At 37.0% G+C, this 25571-nt stretch overlaps 1 protein-coding gene across 1 annotated transcript in view; it reads right to left on the reverse strand.

Annotated features, from left to right (window-relative positions):
- The window catches only part of scnn1d (sodium channel, non voltage gated 1 delta subunit), a 29733-nt gene extending 4162 nt beyond the window's left edge, over positions 1-25571 (reverse strand). The window contains exons 1-13 of the mRNA XM_031906346.1: positions 25086-25571; positions 22061-22377; positions 21130-21388; positions 20254-20438; positions 14103-14206; positions 13254-13417; positions 12957-13055; positions 8663-8780; positions 7386-7464; positions 6217-6274; positions 4954-5003; positions 3885-3960; positions 1457-1802 (exon numbers count right to left, since the gene is read on the reverse strand). Coding sequence (XP_031762206.1) covers positions 1488-1802; positions 3885-3960; positions 4954-5003; positions 6217-6274; positions 7386-7464; positions 8663-8780; positions 12957-13055; positions 13254-13417; positions 14103-14206; positions 20254-20438; positions 21130-21388; positions 22061-22368 — 1815 coding nt within the window. The 5' untranslated portion in view covers positions 22369-22377; positions 25086-25571 and the 3' untranslated portion in view covers positions 1457-1487. The remainder of the gene's footprint in view (positions 1-1456; positions 1803-3884; positions 3961-4953; positions 5004-6216; positions 6275-7385; positions 7465-8662; positions 8781-12956; positions 13056-13253; positions 13418-14102; positions 14207-20253; positions 20439-21129; positions 21389-22060; positions 22378-25085) is intronic.

Raw genomic sequence — 25571 nt, forward strand, 5'->3', positions numbered from 1 at the left:
GGCAGTGAGGTTGTGGAATGCCCTTCCTAGTGAGTAATGGCAGATTCAGTTAATGCCTATAAGAGGGGCCTGGATGAGTTCTTGAACAAGCAGAATACCCAAGGATATTGTGATACTAATATATACAGTTAGTATTGATGTTGATATATATGGTTTATGTATGTGAGTGTATAGATAGGTCAGTATAGGTTGTGGGTGCTGGGTTTACTTGGAAGGGTTGAACTTGATGGTCTCTGGTCTTTTTTCAACCCAATGTAACTATGTAACTATGAGCACATTTCTGAATCTTGAAAAGTAGTATGTAAAAATGTTTCTGCTTGGTGATGAAAAGGAAGGAAGTTAGCCACACGATTCCTAATAAAAGCTCAAATGTGGCTATAATTATAGTTTTTTAACAAAGCTGCTCTTATATAAACATTACATATTGTTTTCAAACACGTGTACAAAATCAATGTTGTTAATGATAGAATTCCTTAAACATGTGCTTTAGAAACTGGTTTATGTCTTGAGACAAACTACAATGAAACTCGTTAACGTTTAACTTAGTAAATACAGTAAAATGTTGTTTGACCTGTCCCCTTACTAGTTATTTCTAGTTTCTCGTGGGAAAGATCTCAGGTGTCTTATCATTTTATAAGTTCTACCAAGAACAGCAGGCACTAAAACCCATCCAAGCAAGATCTTTAGCCAGAACAAAACTTAGAAAAAATATTTTCTTAGATTTTTGCAAATAGGTAAATGATTTGTGAATTATGAGAATTGCATAAATTACAACATGCCATACTGAAAGGAAAGCCATTTATATATCATATGTGCAATACTGCCATGTTTGTGAATATCCGTCAGTTAAACAGAGTAGCCCAGTGGGCTTGGCAGCCACGTGATGTCCTGTCTATAGGACGCAGTTGAAACTGGTCTGGCTCTGAATTCAGTTGGGAATGCTTTGGGTTGGTAATCTCTGCCAGAGAACAGAGGAAAGGACACAAGGTAGCCTAACCATGGCGGCTGCCAACTCTATGGTAACGCTTTACTTTTATTAAAAGGCATGCACAATGGGGCAGTATTAAACAATGTAGGTGGTGCAGTTCAGGAGGGGGCCTCTGTAGGGGGACTTATGATAAGTAAATGGCTTACTTGCCCTTTAAGTACTTTGCTCACTGTTTTTTTTTCTATGAAAAATACTCATATATCTATAGGTTTGGATTCACTCTGTCTCTGTTTTTTCCAAATGCCCTGTATCATTAAAGGAGAAGGAAAGGCTAATAAGCTGTTAATCTCAAGCTGCAGGCATACCTTCAGCTCTCTCAATAGTGCCCTTAAGTCTCCCCATATTTAGAGACAAGGAAGAAGACAAGAAATCCTGTTTCTTTTGATAGAGGACTCAGTGCAGCGTTTCTGTGAGTACTTATGGCTGTATTTACATAGACCTTTCTCATAAAGCTTACTTAGTTTTTACCTTTCCTTCTCCTTTAATGAACCTGTACTGCTTAGGAAAAGTCATTTATTTCTCCGTTGAATTTGGGGTCATCTGTTTTGCTTTCCAATTCTTTTCCAGGCGGCCCAGTCTGGGGAGAGGAGAAAGCCTTGCTGTCGATGTAAGGTACAGGGCAGATGTTGCTGGCTGCATCGGTTCCAATCGTGCCATCATTCCTTTTTGCCCTCTGCTTCTTCCATTGGTATATCACGATAATTACCATGGCCACAGTATCAAGCACTAGTTCTGCAATCTCAGCCACAGAAAGAACTGAAGAACCAAACCACCAGCTCCACAATCCTCCCATACTGGAAAGCAACATGGTCACCTGTGAACATCCACAATTTACTGTATTTGGGCACTTAACAAACATCTCCTATCAATAATCTTAACTCTGTTTAGATATAATCTAATATTTTTCAATGTATTCAACTGCAGAAAACAAATACACATAATTATACACTCCTGTTGGGGTTTCAGATGATATAAAGACAATGATATCAAGATAACACAAATTAAGGTAAATTATGCACCAAAGATTCCTCTGTTTAGTTTCAGTTCCTGTCTGTCAATAAAGGCAAATGTCCCAAAGTAAAACCACACTTAAAATATGAAAGTAAGTGATTATTTTGAAATTGTTACACAGTAGACTAGTATTATTTTAGGAACATGGCCCCTTTCTGAGGACAAATGTTCGAATTTGTAGAATGAAATATCAGTTGGTGATGTAGCCTTTTGTTATATAATTTTCATAAACTTAGCCTGGGTCCCTGTTGTTTTCTGTTTTACTATACTTAGGGGCAAATTTATCAAAACATGAGTTCGAATCCCGAATGGGAAAAATTCGGATTGGAAACGAAAATTTCTGAAGATTGCAAAAATCACCAAAATGCTTCCGAAAAAATCGTATTAGTCACGATAACATCGTATTGGTGATCCGAAAGTCCCGAAATTTTCGTACCGAATGATTGTAAACGGTTGGGCCGATTGAATGAACGCTCGGAGCGTTCGTGGTTAAATAAATGTGTCCCTCAGAGTAATTATGAGTGTTATAGGGATCAAGGGTAGGAAAATGTTGGCGCTGAATTTGCTCCAAAAATCAATTTTTATGGGTGCATATTATTAACATGGAGACATTTTTCAAGTGAGTTAAATACACAGCACACTTGAGACAATATTATTTAGCATTAATGCCTTGTTACATATAGCTACATTCCAGGCCCCCCTATCTTCTGTCTTTTTAAAGTAAGAGCACTGTAATAGTAATGTACCTTAGCTCTCTTTATTTACCTATCTCACAGTATAGCAGATCTTTTTCTTGAATTTGGGGTAATGTAATAAAAGCCATAACAACCAATCAGTAGGAAGCACTAATTGGTTAGATGTTTGAAAGCAAATATCTGATCGATTGGTATAAGTTACTGAAGCCGGGCGAGTTTTAGAATCCTGTCACTATTGGGACTGGTCTCCTCTACTCTAGAATGCTTTCTATTTAGTTTTTTAAATGGGTCAGAAACATCTAAAACACAAATAAAACTTCAGGAAATGATTGTGTTCCTTAATATTTTACGTCAAGAAGGCAGTAATCATGCACTGGATGGAGGATTCCCATTGTAACTATATACAGGTATGGGACCCGTTATCCAGAATGCTTGGGACCCGGGGCTTTCCGGGTAAGGGATCTTTCCGTAATTTGGATCTCCATACCTTACGTCTACTAAAAATCATTTTAACATCATTTAAACCCAATAGGATTGTTTTACCTCCAATAAGGAATATGTATATCTTAGTTGGGGCCAAGTACAAGGTACTGTTTTATTATTACAGAGAAAAAGGAAATAATTTTTAAAAATTTAAATTATTTTCTTATAATGGAGTCTATGGGAGATGTCCTTTCTGTAATTTGGAACTTTTTGGATAAGGGGTTTCTGGATAATGGATTCCATACCTGTACCTGCATCCCAGGCTGGAACTAGGGTGCAGAAGTAGGGGGGCACTATGCACATACCTCTGTCTGCCCACCCCTAGTCCTGGCCATCAGAGTTCTACTCACGATCCCCTTTCAGTGTCCCTGCCCTGTCATCACTGCGTGTGCCTGACCATGCCACCCACTGGACTGAGGGGGATTGGGGGCAGGATGGTCAGACACAAGTAGTGACAAAGGCACAGTTGTGTATTTTGGGATGGCAGAAGTTGGCTGCCTAAATAAGAACATATTGCAGAACTGTGTCCTTATTCTGAATAAATCCTTTCTTTGCATATATTTGCATTGCTGCCTATGGAATTAAAGAATGAATTTTATTTGTAAACAGCAATCTTTTCTTAGTTATAAATTACTTATAAGAACAGAAAGAAAAATAAGTAATAAAATCTGAAGCACATAACCATATAACTAAACATACAAACTTACCGACACGGAAGGTGTTTCCTCAACTGACCGGTAACTCAGCTCTTCATAATACACATTAATCTTTGAAATATCACTCCTAAAATGAAACACCATTTGATAAGTTCAAAATTTATCTTTCATCAAAAAAACAACATAAATCGCCAAATCTGTAAAGGACAATTAAAATATACACCGAAGCACTTGCTTTCTGATGATTTTTTCATGTTCAGTTGTAAATTTATTTAGCCAGTCCGGTCACATTTTACACAAGAACATACATTTTGAAGGAAATCTGTATCTTAACACAATTAGGTTCTTAAGTTCTTGCCAAGTACACAGAGGCAAGAGAATTACAGTCCAAGGATATCTGGAGGGACTAATGCAGTTAAGTGCTGTGTAATATCTCTCTCTACTGTGGTTTGGGGTCACCATTTCCAAAGGAATGAATCATATATATAAATGGAATCTACCAGAGAGCTCCCGTTTGTGCAAACAAGTGTAGAACTTTATTTAGAGATACACAGCACTACATGTTTCGGACGACATGTGTCCTTCCTCTTCTTCCTCTAGTGGGTGCAATCTCCATTAGGAACTCACTCAACTCACAGTACAGGTGCAGCAATTTACATCTTGGCAGGAGGCTACTATTAGATATCATAGTATATTCTATTGGATTCTACATTTGCTTATGTTGCTATATATCCCAGTACACTCCGTTACCTATCTGTCTGCCTAGCACTGTGCATAGGCCTGCAATAGACACTTTTAATTTGTTTCGTTTATTCTGCTGATTTCCAGTGTTTCTGAAGTAACACAACCTTAACTATTCCAGCTTCAAGCATTCCTCAGCTTATTTTTCCTATTTGTCTACATCCTTGCCCCACAGGACTCTTTGTGAGGCTTTTTTTGTGATGTTGAAACAACTCAAAACATATAATATAACTAACATTGCTGTGCATGAGAATACATCTGTGCGATTAGCAGTTATATGTTGTATTTGACAGACAGGTTTTTCTCTGATTTATACAGGACACAGAGGAACCTCTTCTGCAATTGAAACTCTAGTGGGGTTCTACTGCTGATGCCTTACCTTTTGCTGGTACTGTTGTATCTTTCTTGTAAGGATAGCAATTTTTTTGCCTGGAATGAAAGACTGATTGATTAAAGGAATACTGCCATGGGAAAACACGTTTTCATGTTTCTCAGTTAATAGAGCTTCTCCAGCAGAATCCTGCATTGAAATTTGTTTTTAAAAGTGCAAACAGATTTTTTTATATTTAATTTAGAAATTTCATATGGGGCTAGCCATATTCTTCATTTCTTGGATGCCACAGCCATTTGACTTGTGCTCTGATAAACTTCAGTCACACTTTACTGCTGAGCTACAAGTTGATATCACCCCTCCCCCAGCAGCCAATCAGCAGAACAATGGGAAGGGAGCAAGATAGCAGCTCCCAGTAGGTATCAGAATAGCACTCAATAGTAAGAAATCCAAGTCCAGCTTGGGACTCGTCCAGTTACATGAGAGTAGGAGAAACAATAGGTTACCTGAAAGCAGTTCTAATGTGTAGCGCTGGCTTCTTCTGAAAGCTCAGACTTAGACACAATGCACTGAGATGGCTCCCTACTCACCCATATTACAACTAAAAATACATTTTTTACAACAAATGCAGAGGATTTTTACTTTTTTTATTAAGAAAATCATTTATACTTTTAATGTAACTGGGAAATGTGGGTTACTTCTCTAGAAAGGGGGTAGTCTATTGAGTTACCAGGTCCCTGACCTCATGTAATATTAAATGATAGCACATTGTAATCATTCATTATATCAAGGCAGAGTTGTTGACAAAGACACAGAGCAAAGCAGGAAGGATAGGGGTCCCAACCTAATAAAAATAACCACTTAAATCAGAAACGGCCAACTGTGGTATTGTTGAATTACAGCTCCTTTTAACCTCCCAAAAACTTTGGCTTTTATAGTTAGCTAGAGAGGAGAGACACACACATGTACAAAGTCATATAGTCAATACTTTGGACATGGGAGAATGCAGTGCTTAAGATTTTGCCCCCTCCCCCAGTGCATATGCCATTAAAATTTTGTGAGAGAAGGGGAGCTGTGCTGAGTAACTAGGTCCCTGACCTCATGTGATATTGAGTTAATACTGCTTTGTAATCATTTATTTAATCAGGGCAGAGTTGGTGACAAAGACACAGAGTGAAGCTGGAAGGATGGGGCCCCAACTTAATACAAATAACTACTCATCATGGATGTCAAACCATGGTTTAGTTGAACTGCAATCCCCAAAACCCCCAATAAACTTTGGCTTTTGATAGTGTAATAGTCATTACTTACTTTGGACACAGGAGATGGCCACTTGGCAGTCCCTGCAGAAAGGTGATATTCGGTCTGCCTATTGGGGCAGAGAGCATCAGGTCAACAGAATTATTTATTGGTTTCACTTTCCGGCGTGTGAACTAGAATGTGTCAGGCCTAGGGGTACAGTGAAGTCTCCATCTTTCTGGGCTAATTCATTTTTGCATTATTATGTAATAGAAATTGTGGGTAAGTGATATTTCCTAGCATTTTGGTCTTTCATTTTATTAAGTGACCAAAAAGTGTGGCTTCTTGATAAGTGGCCTTGATAAGTGGCCCAACATATTTCACAAATATTAGTGCAGTCCTTAAATATGGCATAATCCATCCCTTGCTATACATAATAAAAATATTATAAGCCAAAAAGGATAGATGTGACTATAAAGTGCAGTATCTAGTTGCATTGTTTATAACCTGGGAAGAACAAGTTATACAATCTGGGGTGACAAAGGCTGCCTTGCCCCAAATTTAACCTTTTTTAAAATGTTTATGGTATTTTTATTAGAGCTGTAGGATACTAGTTTCCTTTACATTCTTTATTTAACTTAATGGGCTTATCTAGAAGACTGTACAGTAAATCTATCACCTGTCATTTTAAAACTGCAACATACTATAAATGTGTGTGACGAAAGTCAGAAGAACACACTTGGGGAACACGTGAGCATAACTCCCTTTCGCTTTCCAAAGTAGCCAAAAGTTGTCTCATGAAGAAATTTCAGGTTACTTTGTAGCAAATATAAATAATAATTCACATTATTGTCGGTGGGAAATTTATCGCTGGTGACAAAATGTCCTGTATGACATTACTCTAAACTGGAGACATAAAAAACAATTCTGCTTGTTCAACCTTACAACTGAATGGCAAATTCTGGCAACATTAAGGGCCTTGACGCACGGGGAGATTAGTCGCGCTGTGAAAAATCTCCGTAGTTGCGGGCGACTAACCTCCCCACAATGCCATCGCACCAGCTAGAATGTAAATCGCCGGTGGGATGGCATACGCGGCGCAGCGATTTTCCAAAGTCGCCGAAGTTGCAGTGTGTCACGGCCCTTAACCATCAAGAACATTTCATGCCTGTATTAAATGATAAGGGAACAGAATGTAAACACTGACTGCCCTTAAATATCACACACAGAAAAATACTCACTTGCATTGCTTTGGACATTGGGTAAAGCAGATAAGTGTGTGGTCTAGCATCTTTTCATATAGTTGATAGAAACAATACCCTGAAACAAAGGAAGCCAAGATATCTTTACCTCAAGCCGATATCTGGAATGAGAGAAAGAAGCAGAGGTGGGGAATGGGCCTGGGATTTCCTGCTCAGCCCCAGCTCAGCTATGACTAGAAAAGCTGAAGTACAGCAAATTACAAAATTAGGGCTGGTTGGCAGTCCTGCTTCTAAACTATTCCAAAATGTTTACTAACCGTCAAACACATATCAAACAGTGGCTGGCAAGCCTTTAATATACACATGTATAACCCATAAAGTGGTCTTTTGGTCATTATATTAGATGCAGCTTGGGTAAACTCATAATTGACTGTTTCTGTTTAAGAGGTTACTCTGCCAAAAAGTTGTTATAAAGTACAAATCTGTGTTTATTGAAAAACCATTGGTTTCAGTGACTAAAAACAATCTCTGGTAGCCAAATTATGAGTACTCGCTCAGAAGAAAAAGTTAATACAAAAAAGTGTTTTTTATTCCAAATTCCACATTGTTCGATATAATACCGGTTTAAAACAAGAAGAGAAAAGTTAGGCCATGCAACTTTTAGGCAAATATCCCATAGAATACACAGTCAATAAGCCAATTTTAAATGCATATAATAACAAGCAGTGTGTGTTAATACAGAAAGAAATCGCCAGCGCTCGGTCTAACCCACACTGTAGCATTGACCAGCTGCTAGAAACACACTATTGTGCCAGCGCTCGGTCTAACCCACAATCTGGAGTTGACCAGCTGCTATAAACGATAAAAAGCCATTAATTATACACAAAATATGTAAGCTCACGTGCCACGTCAAGGCCCCTCATTGTATGTGAGTCCTACACTGTCTAATGACTTTGAGTCTGTGATGCAATTAAAATAAAGTCCCCCAGAAAACAATGTCTTACTACTCAGTCACATTGTTTTCTGGGGGACTTTATTTTAATTGCATCACAGACTCAAAGTCATTAGACAGTGTAGGACTCACGTACAATGAGGGGCTTTGACGTGGCACGTGTGCTTACATATTTTGGCCAAAGTGTGGTACTAACACCTCATTTTTTGTAAAAAGTATTTTTAAAGGCAAACTAAGCGCTGGCAAACTTTCTTTCTATTAGTGTATGTTAATGTTGTTCTTAAGAGCAAAATAATTTGGGCAGACAAAAGGTGTTCAGCTGCATATTTTTATTGATATATTCCTATGTTTCTATAGAACATACCCCAGTCAGGATGCTTGTTATAGTTGCAGTATTCCATTCCAGGAGGCAGTGGGTAAAAATAATAGCCACATCCACACACTTCAATCATTTTGTACTGGAAGCAGGAATTTAAGCATGCCTGGATTAGAACATAAAAGTAAGATTTTTAACCCAGATACAGGTCTATAGTGCAAAGTATCATGGCAGTAGCAACTGGCCTCATACTCAATTATGTATAAAGAATTATGTATAAAGAAAACAACATTTCTGAGGAAATGTTATAGCATTTTTGTTACTGAAATATTTGTATATATGCAAACTTTTGAGATTTAAAAATGACATTGTACATTGATATGTATTTACCAAATGGTGGCCTCTAACTTTCAGTTATTGATAAATACTTCTCTAAAAGACTAAAAGTCTATAGGAATGAATACAGAATGTTGGAATTATACTGTGGTGAGCTCTTATTTCACACATAGGGGCACATTCATCAAAGTATGAATTCGAATCCCGAAATGGGTAAAATTAGGATTAGATACGATAATTTCTGATGATCGCAAATATCACAATCACAAAATTTTCATATCCGAACGATCGTAAACAGCGGGAAAACATTTCTGACTTTGATCCTTCTGTGCATGTTTTTGGAAGCCTCCTATAGGACACAATGGCACTCTGCAGCTCTAACTGGCCCAAGGAAAGTCACAATACCAAAGCTTGAATGAATCCGAAACTTTCGTATTTTCAGACAAATACGTTTTTGTCGCAAAGTACAAAAAAGTTGCAAAAAATGAGCACAGTACAAATGCTTAGAAAAAAAAATTTTTTTTGTATTCGGAAGCGATTGTACTGATAAATGGGCCCCATGGAATGTTTTTTTGATTTGCTGCTGTAGTAACAAGCAGCATCAAGCCAAAATGTATGCACTGTACACCATCCACTACTGATGTAATCAGCATCCTGCCTCTGGTGGGACTCTAGGAAGTAGCCTAATGAGTCCAGAACATAGCCTGGACCTTGTCCTACTCATGTTCCATTAATGAGTGGGTTATTTGCTTCTGCCTATCCTGCAGCCTTTTCTTTTGTTAGCCTTTCCTTATTTCATAATGTAATACCAACTGACAAGTTAGGCTCCCCCTTACCTGCAAATATTTAACGGGGACTAACATAAATCCTTTTAGTTTTAGTTCAAGTTTAAATCTTTGTATATGTTTGTAAACGAGTAAATGACTTCACAGTCCATGGACCAATTCCCACTATTATTCTAGGGGACTGCAATAATTTGTTTTAAGGTTTTTAAGGTTTTTATTGGGTTTTATAGACAATCCAACTTTGAATAAAGATAATAGCAAACAGTGTTTCAATAATAATGGAGAAACATATTGAGCATAATGCAGATTAAACTTTCAATATTCCATGTTATTTATAGTACTAAACACATAAAAAGAAATGGTGAGAAAAGAGAAGAAAACTGACCGCTGTCAGAAATGCTTATAATTGTTGGATTAGATTTTGTAACAGTCAAAGGCCCACAATTTAGGGCCATGGCAGACGGGGAGATTAGTCGCCCGCGACAAATCTCCCTTTTCGCTGGTGACTAATCTCCCCGATATGCCATCCCACTGGGTTGAATGTAAATCGCCGGTGGGATGGCATGTGCGGCGCTGGGATTTCCCGAAATCGAGGAAGTTTCCTCTCAAGGGAGATTTGTAGCGGCCCTTATAGTAGTTTCTATTTACCAAGAGCCTAATCAGCACATATATCATCATTTGCTAATCTTATAGCCCTTAACATTTGTAAGGGCTCTGGCACATGGGGAGATGCCTCGCGAGGCATTTTCGGGGATTTGCAGAAATCGCTTGCGCAGCGTGTGCCATCCCACCGGCGACTTACATTTTCGCCGGTGGGATGGTAGTTCGGTGAGATTAGTTGCCTGTGACAAGGGAGATTTGTCGCAGGCGACTAATCTCCCGTGTGCCAGAGCCCTAATAGGAGCAGGGTTCTTATCTCATTCTTTAGTCTCTTGTTATAGGCCACTTAAAGGAAAAGTAACACTAAAAATTTTTAACTAAAAAATCTATTCTACCCTGCCCCAATGATTGCCCTATCCTACAAACCATTTATTATTTTGAATGCTTTAGTACAAAATACCTTGATCGATCCTAGCCTGACTCTTTCCTATACAGAGGGAAGGCTAGGCTCGATCAATTGATCGCCGCATAGTGGACACTTCCCCTGATACTTTCCCTGCATCGCCGTATTGCCTTTCTTCAAATGACCGGAAGCCAACTTTTAACAGGTATTTTGTACTAAAGCATTCAAAATAATAAATGGTTTGTAGGATAGAGCAATTATTGGGGCAGGGTAGAATAGATTTTTTAGTTAAAAATTTTTAGTGTTACTTTTCCTTTAAGAGAATCCTGCCAAAGTATTATTGGTCCCTGATTTTACATTTGACAGTTCCCATGAGCCTTTACTTATTCAATCTCCAAATTTTTTCATAGTTTGTACAGAGATAGAATAAAACTGCTTTAGCAAAGGTTAGCCCTTGTACTAAGAATGTTTTTGAAGACTATTTTGAGGTATAGAAGCTTTTTAAAAGGTACTTAGTTGACTAGATGCTATATGGAATGATAAGCAGTTTTGGTTGTTTTGCTAATGGTCCCTTCTTAGGCCCACCAGAGCATGGCTACACAAGGGGGCCCATTTATCAACACCCTTATTTTCATGGTTTTAGTGTTTTTTTAAAAACATGATTATACTCACTTTTTCTAAAATCATAAATACCAAGTGAATTATTAAAACAGCCTTTTAAAAAAGCAGGAACGAAAATAACAGAGAAAATGCAGAACCCATATATTTTTTGCATTATTCAGCAAATGGAGCATCCGAAAAACTCTAATACCATGAAGCAAAAGAAAATCTTCCAATTGGAAACAGAACAGCTGCCCATTGAATTCTACATGACCTTGAAAGTTTTAGAGGTCGTGGTTGTTCTTTTGGATAAAAAAAAATAAATATGAAAGTTAGTAAATGCCCCCTAGTGTCAGGATCTGTTGGGTCTAATACCAGACACATTATGCTGGCAGAACTGTACTTCTCCTGTTGAGGCCACAGAAGGCTGTGTTGACTCAGGCTTGTAATTAATGATGAGTTATCTGTTCCATGTCCTCGCTCTCCATGGCTCTTTTAAGTCTCCAGGCCCAGCTGCAGATAATTCCTCACTATTGCTGGATAATTGAGTTCCCTTGGTGATTCTGGTTCAGGCTTTGTATGAGTGAGTCCAGAGGTTCTTTGAGGCTCTTTGTGTGTGTCTGTATAATATTCTTATCCTCTATATTCCAATTTCCTTTTCTGTTATAGAGACTTGTTTTTCTGCCAGGACCTCTTGCTTGCCTTATGGACCTGTTTTGCTTGACACCTTTCTGGACCACTAGCCACTTAAACAGACTTGCCTCTCTGCTTGCACCTTTATACTTTTTCTGCTATTTGGCATCAATCTATCAGTTTCTTTATTAAAATGTTCTGTTGACATCATATATTGTCGAGTCACTATGATAATGGTATTAACATGAAAGACATATAAAATCATATATATAAAATGAAAAGTGGTATTCTTTCCTTAAAAGCTGGCAGCCACCATATGTAATTGCAAACCTGGGTTCACCTAAGCAAACCTGTGACTTGGATCACTGTGACTTTTGACCTGTGTGCCCTTGCCCTTACATGTTAAGTGTTTGTGCATTGAAATGTCTGATAAAAGAACTGACATTATTATCTACAAACAACGTCACTGAGCATATTAAGGAATAATTTACTCACAAATAATTTACCAGAGTTGCTTTAGGCTGATGCCACACGTGGCGTTTTTACGCTGCGTATTTTCTAATTCTCTCGACAGCTGAAAAACGCCTGATATCATCATCCATAGAAATAGCTTGAAAAGACGCGAAGCAAACCACACAATGCGGAAATACGCTAGAAAACGCCTAAGCACGGATTTTTCAAGCGTTGGCTGAAATACGCCAGTACTTGCAAAGCAAGCTATTCCTATGGATACGCAAAGGCAGCTGCCAGACCTAGCGGAAATACGCTGCGTTTTTTGCTATTTCGCACTATTAGCACCATGGCAACAGGATTTGCTTACGTCACCAGTACTAGGCTGAAAAACGCCATGTGTGGCTTGTGCAGCGTTTTTAGGCTGAGAAAAAAACGCCGCGTAAAAACGCCACGTGTGGCATCAGCCTTAGTGACTTGAATCACATGCTGATTGGACAAGCTGTCATAATTTACAACCACTTGCAGCACTCACCTGCATTGTGTAAGATGTGTTGTAAAGTATTTTGATGCCAAGATCACTTCCATCAGATGTGCACTGACTATATTTTCCACCTAATCTTATTGCTTCTTCCTGAAACAATATGTATAGTTTTTTTCATGAGAATCTGTCAACTTTAAAGACAGCTTATTTACAAAAAAAAAGATGTAAAGAAATCAAAGGGCAACAAGGTGCAAAGTGCATAAAACAAGGGTAAATCTTCAAGTTAAGCCGTTAGTGTTTGTACTAGTGCCCTCTCCCTCCATAATGTAAAGATATTGCTTAACTTACCTGTTTTACGCTTATTGAATTCTCAGTTCCTGGCCTGATATCAAAGCCCTGGTGTTCCACTAGAGGTGGCTGGTTGGGGTTGTGGATCATGATTCTTGCACCTGCTGCTTGTGACAGGAGAGGCATGTTGTCATGCAGATCTGTCTTCACAACGATAGACAGCCCTGAATAGAAAATGGTTGAGAGAGTGACTAAAAGCCCTGGTTTTGATAACTACAGGTACCACTCATTTTCTCAGATTTCAGCTGCTTTCCAAAATAAATATCTCAATATAATACACAAGAGCCACGAATATCCTGCAAATTATATCTTTTTAAATGTTGCTTAGTGATGTCATCAGTTATAATTGGTGCTCAGTATAATTGGTGCTGAAATGTATGTATTATAATAAGCAATTTACCCCCTGCTGAAAAATATGAGGATATTAGAAGTCACCTCATAATCACCTCAGCATTCTCTCACGTTATTTACAAGAAGGACCCATTATGTTTGAAACATTGCTATAAACCTACACAGATATTACACTAGCTTTGCTCTCCAGTGGAAGTTAGTGATATTTTCATGGTACTTTATCCACAATATAACCCCCCAGTAGGTCACATAAGACTTTGTACATATCTAAAAGTGCTTTACAGAGACTATCACATAGGGGAATTTACCATCACGCAGACCCTATCACACTCATACTTGATCAGTTTTTTGAGTTGCCAGATACAGCTTTCTTAATGTTTTTAGAGTAAGCCCATGTAGACACAGAGCGCACATACAGAGTACTGGATCTTGGACACCTGTGCTTCAATGCAGCAACCACTGTGACTTTTTAAAGTTATGTTCAAATAAATGAATTACCATACTGCTTTCCGGGCCTGGATGAGTACCAGGAGTTTTCCTTCCAATGGTTATTAATTGTAAAACAGTTTCCATAGATTGGGTGGTGGAAATGAACATATTCTCTGCAACATAGGAAAAACATTATTATTAATAATAACCAATAGACTAATGAAACAATTTTAAGACTAGTTATAAAGTTTTAGCAGTACTGCTGGTTATGCTAATGTAGTTATTATGAAAGAATATATTCATATGTAAAATATTTGACTGTTACAATAGCTTGTAATTAGAGCCCCGTTAGAGCCCACTTGTACAGTAGCTGTATTACACTATTTTTTTGCCAGAACTGCATTTGCTTTGGGATTATACAGTGGTGTGAAAAACTATTTGCCCCCTTCCTGATTTCTTATTCTTTTGCATGTTTGTCACACTTAAATGTTTCTGCTCATCAAAAACCGTTAACTATTAGTCAAAGATAACATAATTGAACACAAAATGCAGTTTTTAAATGAAGGTTTACGTTATTAAGGGAGAAAAAAAAACTCCAAATCTACATGGCCCTGTGTGAAAAAGTGATTGCCCCCCTTGTTAAAAAATAACTTAACTGTGGTTTATCAATTTCAATTTTCAATTTCAATATCAATTTCTGTAGTCACCCCCAGGCCTGATTACTGCCACACCTGTTTCAATCAAGAAATCACTTAAATAGGAGCTACCTGACACAGAGAAGTAGACCAAAAGCACCTCAAAAGCTAGACATCATGCCAAGATCCAAAGAAATTGAGGAACAAATGAGAACAAAAGTAATTGAGATCTATCAGTCTGGTAAAGGTTATAAAGCCATTTCTAAAGCTTTGGGACTCCAGCGAACCACAGTGAGAGCCATTATCCACAAATGGCAAAAACATGGAACAGTGGGGAACCTTCCCAGGAGTGGCCGGCCGACCAAAATTACCCCAAGAGCGCAGAGACAACTCATCCGAGAGGCCACAAAAGACCCCAGGACAACATCTAAAGAACTGCAGGCCTCACTTGCCTCAATTAAGGTCAGTGTTCACGACTCCACCATAAGAAAGAGACTGGGCAAAAACGGCCTGCATGGCAGATTTCCAAGGCGCAAACCACTTTTAAGCAAAAAGAACATTAAGGCTCGTCTCAATTTTGCTAAAAAACATCTCAATGATTGCCAAGACTTTTGGGAAAATATCTTGTGGACCGACGAGACAAAAGTTTAACTTTTTGGAGGGTGCGTGTCCCGTTACATCTGGCGTAAAAGTAACACAGCATTTCAGAAAAAGAACATCATACCAACAGTAAAATATGGTGGCGGTAGTGTGATGGAAGTGACCTGGAAGGCTTGCTGTGATACATGGAACCATGAATTCTACTGTCTACCAAAAAATCCTGAAGGAGAATGTCCGGCCATCTGTTCGTCAACTCAAGCTGAAGCGATCTTGGGTGCTGCAGCAGGACAATGACCCAAAACACACCAGCAAATCCACCTCTGAATGGCTGAAGAAAAACAAAATGAAGACTTTGGAGTGGCCTAGTCAAAGTCCTGACCTGAATCCTATTGAGATGTTGTGGCATGACCTTAAAAAGGCGGTTCATGCTAGAAAACCCTCAAATAAAGCTGAATTACAACAATTCTGCAAAGATGAGTGGGCCAAAATTCCTCCAGAGCGCTGTAAAAGACTCATTGCAAGTTATCGCAAACGCTTGATTGCAGTTATTGCTGCTAAGGGTTGCCCAACCAGTTATTAGGTTCAGGGGGCAATTACTTTTTCACACAGGGCCATGTAGGTTTGGATTTTTTTTCTCCCTAAATAATAAAAACCCTCATTTAAAAACTGCATTTTGTGTTTACTTGTGTTATCTTTGACTAATAGTTAAATGTGTTTGATGATCAGAAACATTTTGTGTGACAAACATGCAAAAGAATAAGAAATCAGGAAGGGGGCAAATAGTTTTTCACACCACTGTACATATTGCTATACAACTGCAGAATCTTCTTGCAATTTAGCTCAAGAAATAAATGGTTCTGGAGATACTTTAATAGTTTCTCTTTGCACAGGCCCTGAACAATGCAATGTATTTCCCTTATACCTTTTTTCAGTAAATCAAATGTGTCCTCTTCTACAATCTTATACATCATGTTGTTTAGCATGCAGCCATTATGAATTTTACAAAGCAATTAAAAAGGGCATAATTTCACTAAAACATTTCTAAGTGATGTTTAATTTTTTTATGTTTATGATACATACAATTGTTGTACATAGTAAATTTCTCTACTATGTTTTTTTAAAATTATTTTCATAAGCATTAGACAGCAGGAACTTCCTTGTGACTCAATATACCGTAGCTCAAGCTGAAAGGCGTTGGGCTTTTCTATTTTACATTGCATTTTATGACACAATAAAAAGTTTCCTTTTGTGTTAGAGAAAGTGCTGTTTAACTACTTACATATATCAATACTATTATTTCTCATACTGCATGCACGTCAGACAGATTATATTAAAGGGATACTGTCATGATTTTTATGGTGTACTTTTTATTTCTAAATTACACTGTTTACATAGCAAATGATTCACTCTGCCATTTAAAATTAGCTTTCAGAAAGAGCCAGCGCTACACATTAGAATTGCTTTCTGATAACCTATTTTTTTCCTACGCCTATGTACCCGAAGGAGTCCCAAGCCGGACTTGGACTTCTTACTATTAAGTGCTATTCTGATATTGGGAGTTGCTGTTTTGCTGCCTTCCCATTGTTCTGCTGATCGGCTGCTGGGAGGGGGGTGATATCACTCAACTTGCAGCTCAGCAGTAAAGTGTGACTGAAGTTTATCAGAGCACAAGTCACATGGATGTGGCACCCTGGGAAATGAAGAATATGGCTAGCCCCATTGAAATTTAAAAATTAAATATAAAAAAATCTGTTTGCATTTTTGAAAAACGGATTTCAATGTAGGATTCTGCTGGAGAAGCTCTATTAACTTATGCATTTTAAAAAAAAACCATGTTCCGATGACAGCATTTCTTTAAAATAAATAATGATGTTGATCAAAGATGTGTATGGAGTGACAAAATCGCTTGGAGGGCCACATCCAGCCTACAGAACTTCAGTTGGACAGGTCTATCCAAACTATAATCCTTATCAAATAGACATCAATTCTGTTAAGCACATTTTATACTGAAAATGTTGGGTCATGTTCTACCTATAGTATAAACAGAGATGAACTGAATGCTTGCAATTTATTTTACCAAAAGTTTCATGTCATTAAAAGAGTGCAAATACAAATACATCAGCACAATTTGACATTTTCTTTAACCCACAATACAATATTAATTCACAGAATTTCAGTTTACATGTATGGGATCACTTATTCACAAATTCATCCATAAAGCTCTGAATTACAGGAAGACCATATTCCATACAGTACATTATATGAAGATAATTCATAAGTGATTTTCTTTTTTCTCTTTGATAATAAATGAATTGGTAGTAAAACAATCCTACTGGGTTTATTTAATGCTTAAATATTTTTATCAGACTTAAGGATGGTGATCCAGATTACAGAAAGATCCCTTATTCAAAAATACCCAGGTCCCAAGCATTCAGCATTATAGATCCTGTACCTGTAACTGCAATCAGGTACAGAATGTTGCAATTTACAAACTGGAAACTGGTTATTTAAAGGAACAGTAACACCAAAAAATGAAAGTGTATAAAAGTAACTAAAATATAATGTGCTGCTGCCCTGCACTGGTAAAAGTTGTGTGTTTACTTCAGAAAGTCTACTATAATTTATATAAATAAGCTGCTGTGTAGCCATGGGGGCAGCCATTCAAAGGAGAAAAGGCACAGGCACATAGCAGATAACAGATAAAACACTATTGTATTCTACAGAACTTATCTGTTATCTGCTATGTAACCTGTGCCTTTTCTCCTTTTTTCCAGCTTGAATGGCTGCCCCCGTGGCTACACAGCAGCTTATTATATAAATTATAGTAGTGTTACTGTAGCAAACACACCAATCTTACCAGTGCAGGGCAACAGTGCATTATATTTTAATTACTTTAAAGCTCTTTCATTTTTTGGTGTTACTGTTCCTTTAAAATAAAAAACCCATAATGTAAAGCAACCAAAACCCTTGACACACATAAATAACTGTAAATAGGTTGTATATTTTCTCACCCTTGCAAAAAAAAAAAAAAAAAAAAAAAAAAAGCTTTCTATACAGATCTCACTCTATAAATATTTTGTGGGCTTGTTTTAACTCTATAACATATTTTATTGTTAGCCTTCCTTAAAGAGTTTCTGATTTCTTTGTATTCATTTTATGTATGTAGGCTAAAGCTTTCTGTATATAAAGAAAAGCTATTACAACCCAGGTACTTCTCACTGCAGACATGTTTTCCCTATAATAACAATTAATAAATTCTAGCATTCCCGATAGCTACCCCAAAATCTCACAATCAAAACATTTTGGCAGAAAGTAGCAAATATGAACAGAACCAATAGCCCTGCTCAGAAATTAGGTTGAAACTGAGAGAATCATGACAAATAAAAAGATGACTGAATTTAGAAATTTGCTTCTTATTCACAAACCAACTTATAACTGACAGGAAAATCTAAAAAAGCATGGGCTAGATGGTTGGACCCAAAATACCACCTGCATATGGCAACAACAATAATTTAGCAGCCATCATGGAGTCTCCATTCTTATTTTACTCTTTCCCTCAGGATATTAGTGCAGTCCATGCTTTCCATTTCTCTTACATCTCTTTCTCCATGTTCCTATTTTCTATTTCTCTTACATCTCTTTCTCCATGTTCCTATTTTCATAATAGTGTTTTATGTGAAAAACTAAACCAGCCAATGTTTGTTGTACAAACCTCATGTTTGCTTTGCAAGGCTGTTTTGCTAGTATGTAGAGAAAATAGAATTTGTTTTAAAGTTTCAAAAATACATATATATTTCAGTAACATAAAAAATGAAATCATTTTAAGGTAATTAAAATATATTGTAGTGTAGCGTTTCCTGCACTGGTTGAGTGCTTGTTTCAGAAACACTACTTCAGGTATGGGACCTGTTATCCAGAATGTTCGGGACCTGGGGTTTTCTGGATAAGGGATCTTTCCGTAATTTGGATCTACATAACTTAAGTCTGTTAAAAATCATTTAAATATGGAATAAACTCAATAGGATTGTTTTACCTCCAATAAGGAGTCATTATATCTTAGTTGGGATCAAGTACAAGGTACTGTTTTATTATTAGAATTAAAAAGGAAATCATTTTTAAAAATTAGAATTATTTTCTAATAATGGTGTCTATGAGAGATGGCCTTTCCGTAATTTGGAACTTTCTGGATAACGGGTTTCTGGATAAGGAATCCCATACCTGTATAGTTTATATAAATACGCTGCTGTATAGCCATAGTGTGGGTTTGGGCAAGGCGGCCATTCAAGCTGAAATAGGGCTAAATAGCACAGGGTTAATGTCAGATAACAGATACGTTCTGCAGAATACAATGATGTTCTAATAAGTGTATCTGTTATGTGCTGTGTAACCTGTGTCTTTTCTCCTTTTTAGACTGATTGGCTGTCCTCATGGCTACATAGCAGCTCATTTATATAAATTATTAGCAGGCTTTCTGAAGCTACTGTCCCACTAAGAAAGCTGCTTGCTTATCATGATTCCTGTCTGAGTAGAACAGGTAAAAGACAAATAGGAAATCTGTATGTGCCATTGGGCAGAAGTGTTTTTGCAGCACAGAAGTTTAAAAGCTTAACAGATCAGTAAAAAAACTAAAAGCCTACTTAACAGTTGTTCTTTCCCTTTAGGTTTTACTGTGAGAATTTAGGCTGTGCATTTACAGCACAAACAAGCAAGATTTTCCCATGCTGTGTTATGAAAATACTACAAAAGCATATTCTTAATTTGCAATGTTACACTATGATAGCTTTCTTTTGCTGCATAACAATCCATTAAATATAAATGACTCTTCTACCACTGACAGCATTTCTTTAACCGCATTAATTGTAATATGCATTGAAGTGATATTCTCGTAAAAATGTGTTCGCCCCATCATTCTAGGCATTCTTTAGTTACTGGATGTGCAATAAAAATTATGGATTGATGAAAAGTTAAAATGATCATCAACGTACCGTTCATCACAAGGCATCTCATTAAAATGGCATGTCAAAATGTAATCCCTCGAAAAATTATTTGCTATGTTCAGCACAGCGGGTATATTGGACATAATGTTTATGTAGTGGAACTTGTACCATTCATGAACAGCATCAAATCCAGACCAGAACCATTTGTAGTAGCAATCTCCTGAGGAATTACACTGAAAAAAAGAAAAAAGACAACTTACTGAAATTCTGCTGCTGTAGATACAATTAGCATGTAAGTATTTCTGCATTAGTAAAGAACATGCTTCACAAATGTGCATATTTTTGCTAGATCCTGCAGCAAACATAGAAGCTTCAGAAAACATGCCTATCAGTTTACTCTTTTCTTTCTGATACCAAATAAAACCAAATGGATTCAGATTTTTGTGGGCAGGATAATGAACCCTACTTAGGCTAAGTATGAGAATAGTTTAAATCAATATCTTGCATTATCATAAGCCATGTTTAAGATGATGGCTATCTATAGGCTCCCTGGTATTGACCACCAGGTATGAGCATACACGTTGGAAGCCAGGCTAGGAGCTAGCATACTCCTTATTAGAAATCAGTGAGTGAGTCTGTGCACTGGATGCAATATGACCATGTTAGAAACAGGTAGTGGGGGTTCATTCCATATCTAATATAATGTAACATGATCAATATGAATGCAGAATACCATTAATGCACTGGTATGTTTGAATAAATAGAAGCCCATGCTCCTCAATGCAATCTGCCCCATCCCTCCTTGCCAATGCCTTCATTACATTTTCTACATGTTTCTTAGTCCTACCCTCTCTGTTCCTCTGTAATTGGTACGTCTGTATGCAGTAAACACATTACATTGCATTTCCCCATTATTATATTTACCAGCTTAAATCCTACTTTAAATTTCTTCTGCCCTGGTAAAGCTGGGCCTGAACCATTCTCTTGCAACTTCTGTAACACAATGGATTGGTCTAAGATAAAATTTCCGTTGAATTGGCCTGTCACATTGTTTAGCAAATCCTGTAGATCAACAACTTGCTGTGGTGACTCAGGAACCTCATATTCATATTCATATAGCAAATAGAGTGTTTCTTTTGCCAGCTGGTCCAGCTGATTAATATACATATTAACTTGATCAAATCTATGGAGATACAGAACAGATGATAATTAAGTGGGTTATCTTACATCTAAACCAGTGATACAACAGTACTTTGATATAACAACTTGTACAGTTGGTCATTAGAACGTACTGTGCTAGATCAGGGTCGGGGCAACATACACAAGTATGAATAATTTGTAAATATAATTGGTATTGGAAGCAGTATCTATCTTGCAGGTGTAACTTAATGCACTGCTGGCTCTGAATATTGTCACAATTAACAGGCCTGTGAAGAACCATACAAAGCATTTTAAGAAATGGTGTTTCGGCTGGAGTTAAGATAACCTCTGCTACACTGTTTGAACAGTCAGAACCAGCAGTACAGAAAAGGACATACTGTTTAAACATATATGGCTTTTAGTTGCAAATAAATAAGCCAATAAATGTTATTATTAACGTATATTGGAAAGTTGCATTTCCTTTCCTCTAATTTGCTTTTAGACATATATCATCTTTAATCTTTAACCTGTAGTCCCCAATATCAACATTTCATATTATGGTAAAACACACAGGCAGTATAATGACACTGACCTTAGTGTGCATGTATCGTATGGGTCTTATATTATAAAAAAGCTGAGGAATAAGAACTATATAAATAAAGTATAATAATAACTATAAGAAATGAATTTTGTCAGGTGGATATGGAACACTAACCTGTATGGATTCAGATTGCAGATGGTCACGGCTGGAAATATTTTACCCTTTGACTGCAAACCTATGATTGTGTTAGTAGGATATGCCCAGTACTGATCTGTTAATTGCCCAAACTGCCAGTACATCATAGCAAATGCGACAAAGTAAAGCACGAGCCAGAAAGTGGTTTTCATTTTGTTTTCTCTGGAGCAGTTAAGTCGGACTGTGCCATGGATTGTGGTGTTGTCACAGAAAAACTTTAGCATATCTTCAAAGGAGTCATAAAATTCAATCAAGCCTTCCTTTTTCTCTTTTTCTGTGGACTCCATAACAAGGATCTTAAAAAGCAAAACAAAAAAACAAAAAGGATAGGTTTGCGTGTATCTGAGAGAAAACAGCCATTGAAAAAAAGAAAATTATAAATCAGGTTGTGAATGGACCATTCAGTGCAACAGGCTGAGACAAGGAGTTGAATAATATTCATGTTATTATTTCAAGGGATGGTGTCTATTGAGAAAACATCTTAACATAGAGCTTGTTTAAATATACTTTTTGCCCCTTTTATTATAATATTGGTTACACTGGAGCCTTTAATCCTCTTTATTGTAAGTAAATCAATGGTCATATTTGGGCCTTTAATCCTCTTTATTGTAAGTAAAACAATGGATACACTGGGGCCTTTAATCCTCTTTATTGTAAGTAATACATTCCCACAGACTGGGATATACGGTACTTTAAACAAATACATAAAAGTATATCTCAGCCAGTGGGAATGTCACCCCTAGGGAACCTGAAACAGTGGCTGTGGGGCCCAGTTTGAATGGCAGTTACGATGGCTATAAATGTAATGATTTGACTTCACATAACAACCAATTTTAGTGTGATCTGCCAAAATGGCGAATTAGCGTAAAGTTTTGGGCAGGTTTTGGGCAGGTTTAAAAATTTTCATCTTTGAACAATTAAATTTGTCCATTGATGGGATGGACAGATTTCCATCATTAAGAATTTGGAAAACATGTGCGGTGCTTAGATTAGAAAATGATGACAGGTGTCAATGAGACTGCATGTACGTTCTTTCATTCATTTCAATAAATAACATCAGAAAGTCTATATGGAGGCTCAAAAGAGAAAGGAATCACAGTTATATGTTAAATATTTTGTACTCTCTCACAAGACCCATATGTGAAACCTCATTACAATGTTGAATAGCATTATAGCAAGAGCAGCCCTCTGCCTTGAATCCATATACTGTAGGCACTCATCTTCACAAAAGTTCGGTTGAATACGAGCTTTGCACCGAATGAATGAAGGATACAAAAAAGAACATTCAGTGTATACAAAAGTATATACATCACATCCTCTTCTGGTTTGGATATTGCTTTAAATTGCAGATGGACAAATCATACTATTAAAGATCATTTCATAATCAGCACAACCGTACGATAACAAAAAAAAACTTTTGCAAATCTACACGCATAAAGCAAGCTTTACGGTAACATTCACACAAATATATAAAATATATAAATATATATATTATATATATTTTAGGGTAATATACACACAAATCCTGTGACTGCTGGAAGACTGCATGACCACTGTGACAATAGAGTTTTATTTCAAAAGCATGCTTAGTACTATTTACTGTGTTCATAAATGAGCTTCCTTAGGTTTATATGTAGAATCAGCACTGTATTAATTTTAAAGATATTCAAGTCTCCGGGGGAGTTACCAAATTAGTTGGTTGCTAAGAGAAACCACAATTGTGCAGTTTTGCTCCTACAGTATCATTGGAGTAAATCAGCCATACAATGTACAGAAATGACAACAGCGAGGCAAATACAGAGCTTTGAGACAATTCCATATTATTGGGATGTTGTGAAAAGATTACACTAAAATAATGTTATCTACTAATTTCTAATGTTCTTCATCTTCTTTACGTGTCTTTTGACCAATGGTTCCTCAAGGATTCCTAGCAATGTAATATTTTTCCATTTATTAACACATTTCTATCTGAAACATTTTACTCATCTGGCATTTTTAGAAACAGTGCAGTTTGGTAGCTTTGAGCAACTGCACACTGTTCTACTGTAGGCGCTTTTAGAGCTCAGCAGCAACATTAAGCTCTAACACACTAACTGAATTGTTCCTATTTTTACATATCATTTATTTATTATATAAATCTAATACTTTGAATGTATAAACCTAGAATTTCTTAAAGTACTCCAGCTTACATGTCATTTATACAAATTTAGCCTTCATTGACAGTATGAAATATTCCATATTAAATCTGCACTTCACCACAGAATGAGCCTTAAGGCCAAAGACACACCTGCACCTGTCCCTTTGTTTTAACAAGACTTCTAAGCACAGAGCACAGCAGAATGTCAGGGTCACTGCATATTCACTTTTATTCAAAGTGAGATGGTATTCAGCAGACTAAGGAAGTGACTGCAAGGTTTGTGGCATTATACAATAGCAGGCCCATTCCACTTCTAAAACTTTACATTAGTTATAGTAAAAAACTTTCATTTTCAGGTCTTTAAGTCATTTTCAGTACTGAGAAGTTGAGGTCCAACACACTGGGTGCAGACTGTTTAATATTTAAGATTATTAATATTATTGAATATATTCAAGCTTGAGTATTTTTAAATTTTCTAAATTTATGACATGAAAAAAAATCTCAAATACGCATTAATAACTTCGACATCTAAAAGCTGCTGGGTTTCTAGAGAAGTCAATGAAAATGCATCTGAAGCATTCAAGCAAATAGATGGTTATTTTTATTTTTGTGTTTATAAACAGTCAAGATTTTATAATTATGTATCTGTGCAGTTCAAATGGGCTTGAAGTATTAGCAGTTTCAGTGCCTGTCTGCACACAGAAGATTCATTATTACCAGTAAGGGAGAGCGCTGTCTCCAAATTTGCAAATCTTATTCTTGTGGTTGGTGAAATAGCTGAGATAGAATATAATAATATTAGATTTGCTCATAAAATACTCATACAACAAAGGTTTTAGTAAAACACAGCACAGCAAAGGTTCTTACCTGTATCTGTTCTCTAGAAAGAATGAGGCTGCCTAAGACAAGTAACAGCAGAATGTCAGGTTAAAGCCTTGCATGTGTTTATTAAGTCTACAGGGCTGGAAGCTGTTAAACAAAGTAAGGAAGAGGCAGTACCATTTTTGGCTATATGTAAATAGGCAGAACTACACAACTCCAACTGAGATATCTTATGTATAATCAAAGCCTACCTTTCTTTAGTGATACCTTTCCTAATACAGTGAGTGCAACCATTTCCAGGCACTGTTTGTAGGTTGGGTTTGAACTCCAGCAAACACAGGGGGCTTCCCTTCTGGTGACTGGGCAAACCTGAAAGCGGTGGGAGATACTAGGAAACCTGGTAATTCACTGCACAGTGACACAGTGAATGGGTGTCGAGGAACACACCATGGGCAGTCCTGCTAAGAATAAAAATTTTAAAAACCAAGATTCAGCAATAACAGCATCTATTGCAACAAAACAATATATGCA

Source organism: Xenopus tropicalis, chromosome 7 (genome assembly GCF_000004195.4).
Source record: "Xenopus tropicalis strain Nigerian chromosome 7, UCB_Xtro_10.0, whole genome shotgun sequence".
Lineage (NCBI taxonomy): Eukaryota > Metazoa > Chordata > Amphibia > Anura > Pipidae > Xenopus > Xenopus tropicalis.